The sequence below is a fragment of the Panthera leo genome, chromosome A2 (genome assembly GCF_018350215.1).
Source record: "Panthera leo isolate Ple1 chromosome A2, P.leo_Ple1_pat1.1, whole genome shotgun sequence".
In the NCBI taxonomy this organism is placed as follows: domain Eukaryota; kingdom Metazoa; phylum Chordata; class Mammalia; order Carnivora; family Felidae; genus Panthera; species Panthera leo.
In genome coordinates this window covers 100103720-100117474 of record NC_056680.1, presented here as the reverse complement: position 1 = coordinate 100117474, position 13755 = coordinate 100103720, and the positions used below count along the sequence as shown (strand labels likewise).

The 13755-nt window shown below is 40.7% G+C and overlaps 1 protein-coding gene across 4 annotated transcripts in view; it reads right to left on the bottom strand.

Moving 5' to 3' along the window:
- MIOS (meiosis regulator for oocyte development) overlaps positions 1-12121 on the bottom strand; it is a 47496-nt gene extending 35375 nt beyond the window's left edge. Inside the window, exons 1-4 of one of the 4 annotated variants that reach the window (XM_042918531.1) lie at positions 11474-11806; positions 10713-10808; positions 4200-5541; positions 3779-3877 (exon numbers count right to left, since the gene is read on the bottom strand). In XM_042918531.1, the coding sequence (XP_042774465.1) occupies positions 3779-3877; positions 4200-5493 (1393 nt within the window). In that variant the 5' untranslated portion in view covers positions 5494-5541; positions 10713-10808; positions 11474-11806. The other 3 variants (XM_042918503.1, XM_042918521.1, XM_042918512.1) reach the window with 3 other exon arrangements.
- Positions 12122-13755: the final 1634 nt, after the last annotated feature.

The following is a 13755-nucleotide window of genomic DNA, read 5'->3' as shown; positions in this document are numbered from 1 at the left end:
AAAAAGAAAGAAAGAAAAGAGCCACTTTCCTACCACAACCTCATCGCCTTTCAGAAATCTCTCTTCTAAATTTTTCAACCTTACAATCTCTTGGCCCCTTATTTTTACTTACCAGTCTCCTGTCATTTCCCTCCCCAAAACCAACAAATGAATCATTCTCTTGCCAGTACCCTTAATTCTCTCACCATACTGTCCTTTATTTTATCTTCTGATTAAAACAATTGCCCCACAATCCTCTCATGTTTCTCAAAACAACTGTGGCTCCTTTTCTCCATGTCTTCTACCACCTTCCTGCTCCTTTTCAACAAGCAAACCTACCACACTGAGAAAAGAGAGCCATTGCATGGTAAACTCATCAGCCTCCAGTCATTCAACCTTATACAACCTACACACTTTTCCCCTTTCCCTCTGGCAGTATGGAGAAAGTGTACATCCTGTCTAAAGCTAATCTTTCACCTGTGCTCTGGATCCTATTCCTTCATATTCCTAGGAATTTTGTTCTTCACTCCCTTCTCTCTGCATCATCACTTCTTTGCATGGGTTTCCTCACATTAGCATTTAAACTTGCTTAAATCAATCCCACGTTAAAAACAAAGCAACACAAAAACCTTCCTATGACTCTGGATTCACCTGCTGTGCTTTTATTGTATCCCTTTTTATCCTCCTTCATGTGGTCAAGAATTATTTAAAATGGATGACTTTACTTCTTCAACCTACCCTAAATTTCTTGCCCACTGCACAGCTCCACCTAGCTATCTCAAATTCAACTTTCTCCAAAATGAACTTTTTCTTCTCAAATGCACTCTTAGGTTATTCCTATCTAATCAACTAGTACCAGCATTATCTTAGTTTCCTAAGGTAAATATGTGTGCTTTCACTTTTCCTTCCCCTCCGTCTCCTTTACTCAATCATTAAATTTTGTCACGCTCTCTACCCACATTTCTCTCACTCCTCTGCCACTAACTTTGGTAGGAACACCCTCATATCTTGCCTAATAACTGTAGCTTTTATCTGAGGTTCCTGTTTGATCCTTTCCAATTCATTCCACACATAGCGACAGCTCTAAAACACAAATCTAATTTTGTCAATACTCTGAAATCTTTCCTTGCTTCCCCTTGTTACAGGGTAAGTCTCCCTAAATTCTTACCATGATTTCTAAGTCCTGAGCTGCCCCACTGCTTACCTTTCTAGTCAGCACTCTTTCCTCATTTTTTTTCTCTCACACTCTGTTCCAGCAATACTAAAATGTGCTACAGTCCCTCTCCTCTGGGTTAATTGCATATGCTGCTCCATGTCTAGACCTTGTCTTCGCTGTTACCTCCTCCAGGGAACCCTCTCCAATCCTTACAGCCAGGCTAGCATTCTTCTATACATAACTGTTTGTTCTTCCTTATGTTAAATTGCCTATGTACTTGTCCATATTCTGAATTAGAATGTAAACTTCCCAGGAATAGGGGTAATATCTACTTTGTTCAGTCTCTACAAAGGAAGAGACTTGTTGACAGTTATGCCTTTATTATTCCAAGGACAATTCTTGGCATATAACAAGCAAATAATAAGCATTTGCTGAATAAACAAGTTTACCTCATACTGTAATTGTAAGAATTACACAAAGTAACATGGGGAAAGCAGTTAGCATGATGCCGAATTCATAGAGCACTCAGTATCTATTATTTGTGACCAAAGTTAAAATTTCACTGTGTGGTCTAATAAATTTGTATATGAGATTACTGTGAGCAAGAAGTTTCAGTATGTTGACTATGTGTTGAATCATTAGGGATACAATTAGAGAAAGAAGTGCGGCCAGATAAAAAACTGAAGTCCACAAGTGCCATCTTTGACAGTTGTTTCTCTACTTTTTACTTTGGGGCTGTAAAAACAAAAATATCAAAACCAAAACAAAGAAAAAGCTAAAAGTTTAACAATGAGGAACTCTTTCCAATATAGTTTTTTAATGTGGGTAAAGACTATTTTTGATTCAAGACATTCGGTTTCTACTTCACCAGAAATATATAATGATGGACTATTTTTCCCCTTGCTTTTCCTCAGAGGTAGTTTGTAAGTTTTTTCCCTAAAATATGTCAAAATACAACAACAACAATAATAAACCTCAGAATAACTAAGAATGCAATGTGCCCTCACCTACCATATAGCAAAAATACTAAAAATTCTATAACTCGGTGTTTAAGTCTTTGCAGCAGCAGTTCTAAAGTCATGAACTGTGGTACGCAGGTTCATCTACAGGGATATGATAGTATTATCTGCCCTTTTATTTATATTAATAAAAATGGAAGTTTCTAAGTAGACTCATTTTATTTATAATAAATTTACTTATTTTTTTACATTTATTTTTGAGAGACAGAGCACAAGTGGGGAGGGGCAGAGAGAGAAGGAGACACAGAATCTGAGCTGTCAGCACAGAGCCTGACGCAGGGCTCGAACCCACGAACTGTGAGATCATGACCTGAGCCGAAGTCAGATGCTTAACTGACTGAGCCACCCCAGCACCCCAATAATAAATTTATTTATAATAAAAGTTACTTTTGGGGTGCATGGGTGGCTCAGTCGGTTGAACGTCCAACTTGGGCTCAGGTCATGATCTCACATTTCGTGGGTTCAAGCCCCATGTCAGGCTCTGTGCTGACAGCTCAGAGCCTGGAGCCTCCTTCTGATTCTGTGTCTCCTCTCTTTGCCCCTCCCCTGCTTACACTCTGTCAATCTCCCTCTCAAAAAATAAACATTTAAAAAAATTTGTTTTTAAATAAAAAAAGAAATTTAAAAAGTTACTTTTTTGGTGGAAAGCTAGTGAGAAAATACCAAAACGGAACTGATCAGATAATAGTCTATTGCATGTTCAGCAATATGGAACAAAGTAACGTGAAAGTCCTTTAAGCTTCTTTTTAATAATATAACAGTTTAAATGCTTAACCTATTCTTATTAAAAAATAATATTTTATTTGGTATTATTTGTACAGTATTTATGAAAACCCTATTAAAGACCAAGTTGAACTTATTATTTGAATTGCCACTCTTTGACTAATAATACAAACTACTTTTCAAGCAGCCTGACTTTGTGGCCCAAATTTGACTGCCATCAAAACCTAGATACTGAATACTAGGTTGGGGGAAGTATCATAGTATAATGCACAATTCAATTCCAATAAAAACAGTAAGAACAACGGTTCAATGAAAAGATAAGTTTGGCTCTTTTGTCATCTTTATCTTATTCTTAAATAGTTGATCAATTTCAACCCTGTGTTAATTCATACATTAATTTAATTATCAAGGATTCTTTCAGGTAAGGCTCCTTCAGGCAAGGCCACACTTCCTGACATAGTTACTTAGATCTTGCCATAGATAGCTAAGACAAAATGTTTGGACAGCAGAATTAAAAGGGAACTCCTTCAATTATACATCTTTTTATTTAGTTTTTATAAAAGCAAAATACTGTGATAAAATCCAAACCAACCACCATGACCCTGTAAGTCATCGGATGTAATACCTCTCAGGGTCTTCAAAAAAGTAACATGGGATAAATGAACAGATTTAGAAAGACAGTATCACTTGAAAGAAATAAGACTCCCTCTAAAAAGAATTCTGGATATAAAAACAATTATGCATTTAACTCAACTAAAATATCTAATCAGAACCCCCCCCCCCCAACAAAAAATAAAAAACAAAGTACGTATGCACACTATTCTGAAGTAACTAACGAGGAAAAAGTAGAAAAGAGTACAAAAATTATAAAACTTTAAAAAATAAAATTGAATTTTCTTACCCAAAGAGGATTTTACAATTGATTTAATTCCTGCATAAACCAATGATCCTTTGTTTCCTGGAGATTTCTGATCCATATCTTCTGTATACTGCTTCATAAGTATTTAAACGCATAGGAAATACTAATGATGATGTATAATAAAATACGTCAGAGCTGAATTTATTTTGATATGGAGCCAATTCATAATAGGCATCAGTGATAGTTCTACTTTATCGTAGATATACTTTTCTTCTTTCTCTACAATCTATAAAGCAGTATTTCAAGCTCAAGTTTTAAATAATTTTACTCTGTAATTTTAGCATTATGTAACTCGTATTTGCACATAAAACATTCGGAATAAAATTTAAAGACTGACTTTTCAGCAAACTTTCAGAACATTTCTACCTGATTCAGCTCCTGAAATTCACAATGAAAAGGATATAGTGCAGAGTATACCAGAGTGACTTGAGCTGTGGATCTTCATTTCCAGCTAAAATATGGTTTCTCCACACCTGTTCTGTATCAAGTCCATACCTGGATAAAGCCCGAAGGCGCATCTTCGTTGCTATATCTTTTTCTAAAGAATTATCATTTTCTTCTTCTGCACATTCATACAAATGACGACCACAAGCCCACATTAAAGATGTTATTGGGCTCCAGGCAAGAGATATCCTTTCAAAAACAGTGAAATCAGACATTGTTCGGTTGGGAGTTACAACTATCATTCGATTTTGACTTGTTGGATGCCAAGCAAAGGAAGCAATGTAATTGTCACAAGGTTGCACACTTCTTTCAATTATTGTGGGCTCAGTTTCATCTCCAATGGGAGTGGGTGTGTGCTGCATATCATATAATCTAATAATATTACTATCCCTTGTCAAAGTGGCAAGCAGACCAGTCCTAGTTGGACACCATGCTACTTTTGTTAAGGGCTTTGGCTGCTCAGTCAAAGTCAAAACTGGCTTCTCAAATTTCCTTAGATCCCATATTGCAACCTGACCTTCATAGAAGGAAGCAACACGATCGTGGAAGTATGGGTCTACTGTCACCCCCTGAACAGCTTTTGTATTTACAAACATCTTTTGGCTCGTATTCCGAAGATCAAATATGGCTAGGTTACGATGCATACCAGCAAGGAGAAGTTTCTGGTCTCGTGGAAGCCAACAAAGAGACAGACAAGCATCATTCTGTCCCAATTCATAAAGAGGTTTTGTTACTAATAATGTTGTTTCAGTTTCACCTGCTGAAAGTCTCACTTTCTCCATGGGAACTATGTCAGGTGTATATTTGCTGCAAATATCCCAAATCAGCACCGAAAAATCAGCTCTATGTTTATCTAGCCCAGCAGCAAGCCAGTTACTATCCAATGGATTCCATGCAAGGGTATTGCATTGTCGGGCATGTTTTGGGACAAATTCTTTTCCTATCAAATCTTTGAATTTTGAGTTATGATCCTGACCAAGACTTGTAAGTACAACTCGACCATTTGCTTGTCCAACTGCTAGGAGGCATTCAGGATCATAATTGAGATACCAGGCAACACATTTCATATATGGTGTATCTGAATTTATTGATAGTAATGTAGCTGCAGAGTCTTCAGATAAACGTAAAGATCCAGCTTTGAGTTCTGAATTCACAGTAGATTCCACATGATATAGGCTCAGTTCTGAGTCACACACAACAAATCTATCAACTTGGTGTGGTGCCCACAATATATCAGGTTTGGTACCGCTCATGTTTAGTGATGTGCTCAAGTAGTCCAGTCAGGTCCATTCACTGAAAATCTGTTTAAAAATAAAAAGTTTTAAAATGTTAACAAAATACAAATCTAAGATGAATAAACTATTTGGAAAGTCAGGAAATTCTCTATATAGGTACTCTGTTTCTCAATATATTTCTTCCAACTGCTAGGAATTCATGATCATATTTATTAATTAAAGAGGGAAAAAGAAGGGTGCCTGGGTGACTCAGTCAGTTGAGTGTCTGACTCTTAATCTAGGCTCAGGTCATGATCCCAGGATCGTGGGCTTGAGCCCCATGTTGGGCTCCGTGCTGGGTGTGGAGCCTGCTTGGGATTCTCTCTGTCCCCCTGCCCTTCTCCCCTGCTTGAAGGGAAGGGGAAGGGGAGGAAAGAAGGAAGGAAGAAATAAGGAAAAAGAACTTCTCCCAATAAAATGAGGTGGTAAGATTCTGAGAACTACATTTTGGCCTTTTTCCCCATGATCAAGTATTTTAATTGCACTGTGACTACTAACTTCATTAACCTCAGAATTAATATAACTTCAGCATGGTGAGCAAATTAATAAGCATCATCCCTTTGAAGGGGATAAAACTTTAAAGAATTATGAATCATGTTCTTAAGCAACAGTTTAGAGCAGCACTATCCAACAGAACTTTCCACAGTGACAGAAATGTTCTCTAGCTATACTGCTGTCCAATAGGGTAGCTATTAGCAACATGTGGCTACCAAGCACTAAAAATGTGACTAGTACAATTTTTAAATCTTATTTACCTTTAACTAATTTTTAATAAATAGCCACAGGTTGCCAGCATAATAGACAATGAAGATTTAAAATACAATGCCACTACAAAGACAGAGGTCTCTTTCTCAAGGTTCAACAATAACAAGCAGCTCTATATGGCAGAATAAATAGCAGCATGTATTGAGCAGAGCTGACTTTTATTCCCACCCCTGACGTATATTAGCTATACGCCTGGGAAAGGCCTTTGTGACTGGGCGTCCTTTTGTTTTTTCGTCTATACAACCAAAGAGTTGGTTTAGTGTTTGCCAAATTTCATTCACATACCATCTATTTTTATTTAATATTTTTATTTACATTGACTATTTTTAAAATCACAAAATCTATTTTAACCTATCATAAAATCCATGAATCATGGGCATGGTATGCTAAATGTATTTTTCTAATATACATTGAAATGTACAACTATTAAAATGCTTAATATGTTAACTATACTGGAATTTTTAAAAAATGCTTATGTTTTACCTAAAATCATCCTGTTTACAACCAGCAGTACACACTGCATTTGAGAAAAACTGAATTAAGTGATCATTAAAGGCTCTTTCAGATTTCAATTCTATACATTTTGGTTAATATTGACATGGGATTTTGAAAAGATAAATATGACAGTCATTTAAGCACAAACTAAAAATAACTATGTTAACATGTTATTTTAAAAACAAAAGCTACTTAACAAAAATGTAAATGTCTGTTTTTAACCAATTCTGGCTAGAGGTTATAGTCTGGATTAAAAAGGAACATGGGGCGCCTGGGTGGCTCAGTCGGATGAGCATCCTACTTCGGCTCAGGTCATGATCTCACGGTTCGTGAGTTCGAGCCCCGCATCGGGCTCTGTGCTGACAGCTCAGAGCCTGGAGCCTGCCTCAGATTCTGTGTCCCCCTTCAGATTCTGGGTCCACCCCACCCCTGCCTGTGCTCTGTCTTTCAAAAATGAATAAACATAAAAAAAAAAAAAAAAAAAAAAAAAAAAAGGAACAAAGACATTTAGTACCTTTATGGCAAATGGTATCTGCACAACCATGTTCTCAGTTTTTTTTTTTTTTTAATAGGTTTTGTTTTGTTTCATTTTGTTTTTAACTTTTACTTATTCTTGGAGGGGGAGGAGCAGAGAGAGGGAGACAGAGAATCCTAAGCAAGCTTCGTGCTTTTAGCGCAGAGCTCTAGGGTTCAAACTCACAAACCATGAGATCATGACCTGAGCTGAAACCAAGAGTCCAATGCTTAACCAACTGAGCCACCCAGGTGCCCCTATAGTGTCAGTTTTTAAAAGGTAAAGCTATGGTTTGTTCATTCATCCCCTTCCAGATAGAGAACCTGGCACAGACTCCTAATATAGATAAACTAAAGAAATTCAGCTCAAACATACTTGCTTTACTTTTTGATCTTGTAAAACTTTTAGTCAGGAACTATTAGTCCAGAATTCAACAGACTCATACAATTTAAATGGAAAATCCACTAAGAATACTTATACTGGCTTATTTCCTTTCTTCGGGTTCTGAAGCTCAATATCAATCATTTCAATTATATTCTTACTAGACAGACCCTCATTTTCTTCATTTCCTTGCCACTTTAGGCTTGCCTTCCCCTAACCTTGATCAACCCTTATTCTTCTCTCCTCCACTCAGGCTGCCAAGTTTCACAGCTTAAGGACAGTTTCCACAGAAATTAAGGTATACAACATGTCTGGCCTATGGTGCTGATTCTGCAATTCTTTTACTTATCTGTATACTCAGGCCTTTATGAAATTCATCTTTATGTAGTATCACAGGGACCTTTCTAAAATGCAAACTTAACCAGGTTATACAATCTCTGCTTAAAACCCTCTAATGGTTTCCAATTGTTCTCAGTACAGAGTTCCAAAATCTTCAATATAACCTATAAAGTCCTAAATCTTTTGGCCTCTACCTACTGCTTTGGCCTCAAGGCACACCATTTTCCTCCTTGCTGTGTTCTGGCGACATGGTCTTCTTTTCAGTTCCTAGATTATAACCTCCCTCTGTCCCCTCCCCTCATCACCCCCCCATCACCACTCTTGCAAATGCCGTTCCCTCTTGTTAGAACATTCTCCCCCCGCTTCTTGGTCAAGTTAACACCTACTTGACCATCTCTCAACCATCATGGTTGACATCAAACATCCTCTATCCCCTCCCCAGTCTGTCAGGTTACTTAGTTATGTACTCTCAGTGAATAGTATTCCTTCCCTTTAAATCACCCTGTCTCTCCTACTAAATTATAAGCTCCATAAGAGCAGGAAAAGTACCTTTTGCTTTCTATTTGTACCTCTGATACCCAGCCCAGTGCCAGGCACTTAGTAGATACTTAACAATTATTTGTTAAATGAATACATTTGTTAAATGCTCCATCTGACATTTCCCACACTGTTATATCCAAGTTTTACCAATCTCCTCATGCTTCTACCTATACTCTTCCTAGTAGAGAATGGCTCCAGGCAAGAGCAAAGTGCCCACTGTCATAACTGGTTCCAATGATGGGCAAGAGCCCACAGTGAGCCACAATGATCCTAAAAAAGGATCATTCTAATACCTTTCATTTATTCTATAAATATTTATTGGGCATAGTGTATGTGCTAGACACTGTTCTAAATGCTAACATGGTAGTAAACAGGGACAGATAAACTCTCTGATTGCTATGGACTAAATTGTGCCCTCTCCCCCAAATTCATACTGAAGCCCTAATCCCCAATATGATAGAATTAGAGAGAGCCTTTAAGGGGGGTGATCAGAGTGAAATGAGGTCATAAGGGTAGAGTGCTAAACTGATAGAACTGGTGCCCTTACAAGAAGAGAGAGCTATAGAGCTCTCTCCCTACCATGTGAAGACACAGTGAGGACACAGTAAGAAGGACACAGTGAGAAGGCAGCTATCTGTGAGCCAAGAAAAGAACTCTCACCAAAACTAGACCTGGCACCCTGATTTCAGACTCCAACCTGTGAGCACTGTAAGAAAATAAATTTCTGTTGTTTAAGCCATCTAGTCTAGGGGCTTTGGTTATGGCAGCCCAAGCAGATTAATAAAGGTCTAATAATGCCTGCGTTCTAGAGCTGAAGTTAGGATGTAGTAGGACGTAGCTGCAGTAGGACATAGGTAAGACAACAGAAAGCCGGAACAGATACTACCAAGCAAGGGTTCACACTCATGCCTGTACGGACAGAGGAAACCTCTTAACTGGAGGTATCTGGAGATCTAGCCTATCTTCCTATCTTATCAATAGGACTTTCAAAGTGTGCTTCTATTAAGCACACTTTCAATCTGGGCTTCCATCCCATAATCATATTCTTTACATGGATGATCTGTAAAACTTGGTGACAAACTGAAAAATCCACCTTAAAAAACACAGAGGGTGCCTGGGTGGCTCAGTTACTTAAGCATCCAACTTTGGCTCAGTTCATGAACTAGCAGTTTATGAGTTCCAGCCCCACATCAGACTCCATGTTGACAGCTCAGAGCCTGAAGCCTGCTTTGGATTCTGTGTCTCCCTCTCTCTCTGCCCCTCCCCCACTCGCACTCTGTCTCTCTCAAAAATAAGTAAACATTAAAAAAAAAAATTAAAAGAAACACACAAAATAGAAAGCGTTACTATAATTTAAAAAACTCTGATTTGCATGACTCTCAAGGGAGGACCATCAGCATTTCTTCTGATGTAAGTATGCATGTACAACGTTTATATCCATAAAATGTTTCATATCCATAAAATCTGATTACAGTAATTTTTGTACAAAACTTGAGAGTTAGACTGGCAAACCCCTCTCATTTCACACTGGAGTAAAGTGAAGACCAGACGTTTTGGTTTTTGTCCAAAACCTCCCAACTCCCATCCCAGATTACTGTATAAGAAAAAAATCAACTACATCATTTGCAGGGCCTAGTGCAACATGAAAATAACAAGGCCCTCTTACTGAAAAATTATTAAGAATTTCAAGGTGGTGACAAAGAACATTAAACCAAGTGCCAGCCCTTCTAAACAACGGGTCATATGTGACTGCATAGGTTGTATTAACAACCTAGAGATATACCCATAAACACCCTTTTAAGAAAAATGTTTTTTTTACAATCCAACACATGGTATAGATGGATCGTGGCTCATGAACGTAGATGACTAGGAATAAGGTGAAGAGCAAAGAAAACTAAACCTGGAGTCAGGGGACCTCCAGCCACGCACTGGCTAAACACTAACAAGTCTGTTAATACACCAAGACTGTAAGAGATAGAACACACCCTACCTTCATGTCACAAAGTTGTGACAAACTGAGTTCTTCATATCACACAGCTGTTAGTATCACTATGATTTTCTTCAACAACCCTGAAGTTAATGTTTTCAAGTGTTTGAAACACTGAAAAGTGGGAGTGGAAGGGGTGAAATCTGCAATAATTACAGCTTATGTTAACATCTTCACCTTCAAGTTTTACAAGCGTTCACCTCCCCTCAATGGTTTTGAGCACAGGAAAGCCATGCCGATCCTGTATTCTTCACCAGAACATCTGTAACAGCACTATCCGACAGAAATACAGTGTTAGCCACAGGATTTAAGTTTCTAGTAGCCACACTGAAAAAGTATAAAGAGATGAAATTAATATATTTTATTCTCCCCAACATATAAAAAAAAAATCCCTTTCCAACATGCAATCAAAGTAAAAAACTATTCAATTTTTTTTTTTGTCTGTTTGGGAGGGGGGTGTCAAGTCCTGTAAATCCGATGGGTATTTTATCTTACATTTAGAGCACATCTCAACTCTGTGTGGCTACTGGACAGTGAAGATCCATAATACTAAGTGTACAAAGTATCCAACTACCCTCTCACATCCTTTTGTTGTCTTCTACTTTTCTTACCATAACAAATAACAGCAGCAGTTTCAGGAAGTTCTCACCCTCACCATCTTCAAGGAGATGCACTACACAAATTTCCCTTAAAATATAGTTATACAAAGGGCCTGTAATGCAGGCATCTGCAAATCATTTTAGCACTGCTCGTGGCACACGTGAAAGGCTTTATTCATCCTCTTACGGAATTTTCACTACTCATACAAGCACAGAACACAGCTAACCAACCGGGTGACAGGCCCTTTGGGAAGTTATTTAATAAAGTACAGCCAAAGCGAGGCTCTTGCTATTCCGGGTAAATCAGGAATCTGAGGGCCACTCCCACGCTCTAGACACCTGGCTGAGCCGCCCGTCCAACGCGAGGACGCGGTTCCGCACGAACTCGCCGCGCGGCTGACCGCAGCGCGGCCCCAGCGTCCCCGACGAGGTCCGAGCGCGCCCCGAGGCCTCCTGCAGCTCCGAGGCTCCCAGCTAGGCCCCGCCGGCCGCCCGGCGCGGTTATCCCGCAGCGCGGAACGCGACGCCCTGCGCCTCGGCTCCGAGATGGCCCCCGGGTCCGCCCCCGCCCGGGCCTTTCAACCGGGCTTTCCCGGGCCCCTCGCGGCGGCCCCGGCACTCCTGAGCCCACTACCCGGGCCTCCGTCGGGGGTGCTGAGACGCGCGGCCCGAGCCGCGCTCACTGACCTGATGAGGCAGCGCGGCCACCGCACAGCCACTTCCGGCTTGGTCACCGCCCCTCCCGCCGCAGGAGTCCGGGCGCGGGCAAGATGGCGGCCGCGGCGGCGCGGTCAGTAACCTAGGCCACCCGGCTGGGACCCACGACCCCACCACCGTGCCTCAGGCACACGCGGACGTGCCTCGGCCTCGGAAGGATAGTTCCCTGCCCGTGAGCCCCGCCCTTCGTCGCCCCGGAATAGCCCCGCCCTGGGGCGGGGCCACTGCCCAGGAGGCCCCGCCTTCCGCTCGAGCGCTCCCCTGCGCCCCCGGAGGCCCCGCCCCTGCGGCCTGCGAGAGGTAAAGCCGGCAAGCTTACCTGGACCGACTCTCGGAGAGGAAACTTCCCAAGTACTACACACACTTTAGCTCATTTGATCAGTTAAATTTACATTAACAATTTATGCAGGCCATACATGTAGTGGAAACTCCAGGGTTTTTGGTTCACGATTTATTCATTAATTTACTCATTCTACAAACACCTCTTGAGTGACCTTGTGTACCTAGCACCGTCCTGGAATGCTCGGGAACTGAAGTGAACAAAAAAGAAGTGGTCCTGGAAGAAAACAGGGATGCCTTGTAAGGCTAATACCGTGCTCCATCGAAGGGGTGCCTCCTTAGTGTAGGGAGGTCAGGAAGGCTTCCCTGAGGACCCCTAGGGTGAGACTGGGGGAATTAGATGGGGAAGGGAACGGAGAGGAGGGGGTTGGAAGAGAAGAGCCTTTTAGGGCAGAGGAAGAGTGAAAGTTGAGGAGGGATGGCATCTCAATGGGGAAGCAGTCAAGTATGGATGGATGAGCAGAGGAAGTGGGGAGAGATTAAGATGCTGTATCAGAAAGGCATTTGGAAACCACGGTAGTGGGTCTCCTAAAGACAATGATGCAGTATTGAATGTTTTTAACTAGGCAAGTGGTATGATGGTTTTTCCAGGAGAAAAGGAAAGGGTAGGATAAGTATCCCCACGAGAGATTATGGTAATCCATACTACCAGTGATATGGAGAGTGGGAATGGAGAGAAGTGTGGGGAATATTTAGAAGATGGAATGAACGGAGCTTGAGGGTTGACTAAGATGAGTGAGGGACAGAGAGGGTTCTAGGTTTCTGGTTCCCATAACTGAGTGAATGGTGCAGCCACAAGTGTCACAAATCTGACACAGGCTTCCTCAAGATATCTGGCAACCATGCTTAAAAATGGGTGGTTTGGGGCTTGTAGTGATTGGCACAGATAGCAAAATGAGCTTAATCCCCATGATCTTCAAGGCAGATCGTTTTGGCAAGAGGATGAGTTTGGGAGGAGTATTGCCTGAAGTGGTCTGAGGCTCCTTTTCATTCCTGCTGTTGGAGAAGTGTAGGCTGGAGAAAGTACTGTACTGCTGTGGGGAGATACCACAAGATTCATCACCTCAAACACTACCTTGCCAATCTTCTCAATGGTTTAGGCCCTGGACCCAAAACACCAGATCAATACAAGTCTCTTCCTTATCCACTGCTACCATATTCATAGCCAAGGAAAACATCTCCCCTCATGGTCAGGAGATGATGTTGCTTCCTACTTCAGAAAGAGAATTTAAGGTATTTGGTAGGAATTTCCCACAGCCTTCTACTATTTTCTCTCTCCTTCCCCCAACATCATCATTCACTCCCATTCTTTCCTTCTTCTAGTTGACACAAAGGAAGAGGAAGGACTAGATGTTTCTCCTCTTCTGGGACAATTTTCTTCTTTTCTGTGTGTCCCTATTTCTACTGGGTTTTTGTTTTGTTTTGTTTTACTTTCAACATGTGTTCAAGTCACTCCCATTTTTCTCCTCAAAGGTGAAGGCCATACTGGCTCTCTCTAATCCTGTATTTTCCTGTTTTCCCCTGAATTCACTCCTCTCAGGTCTTCATGTCACCACACCACCAAA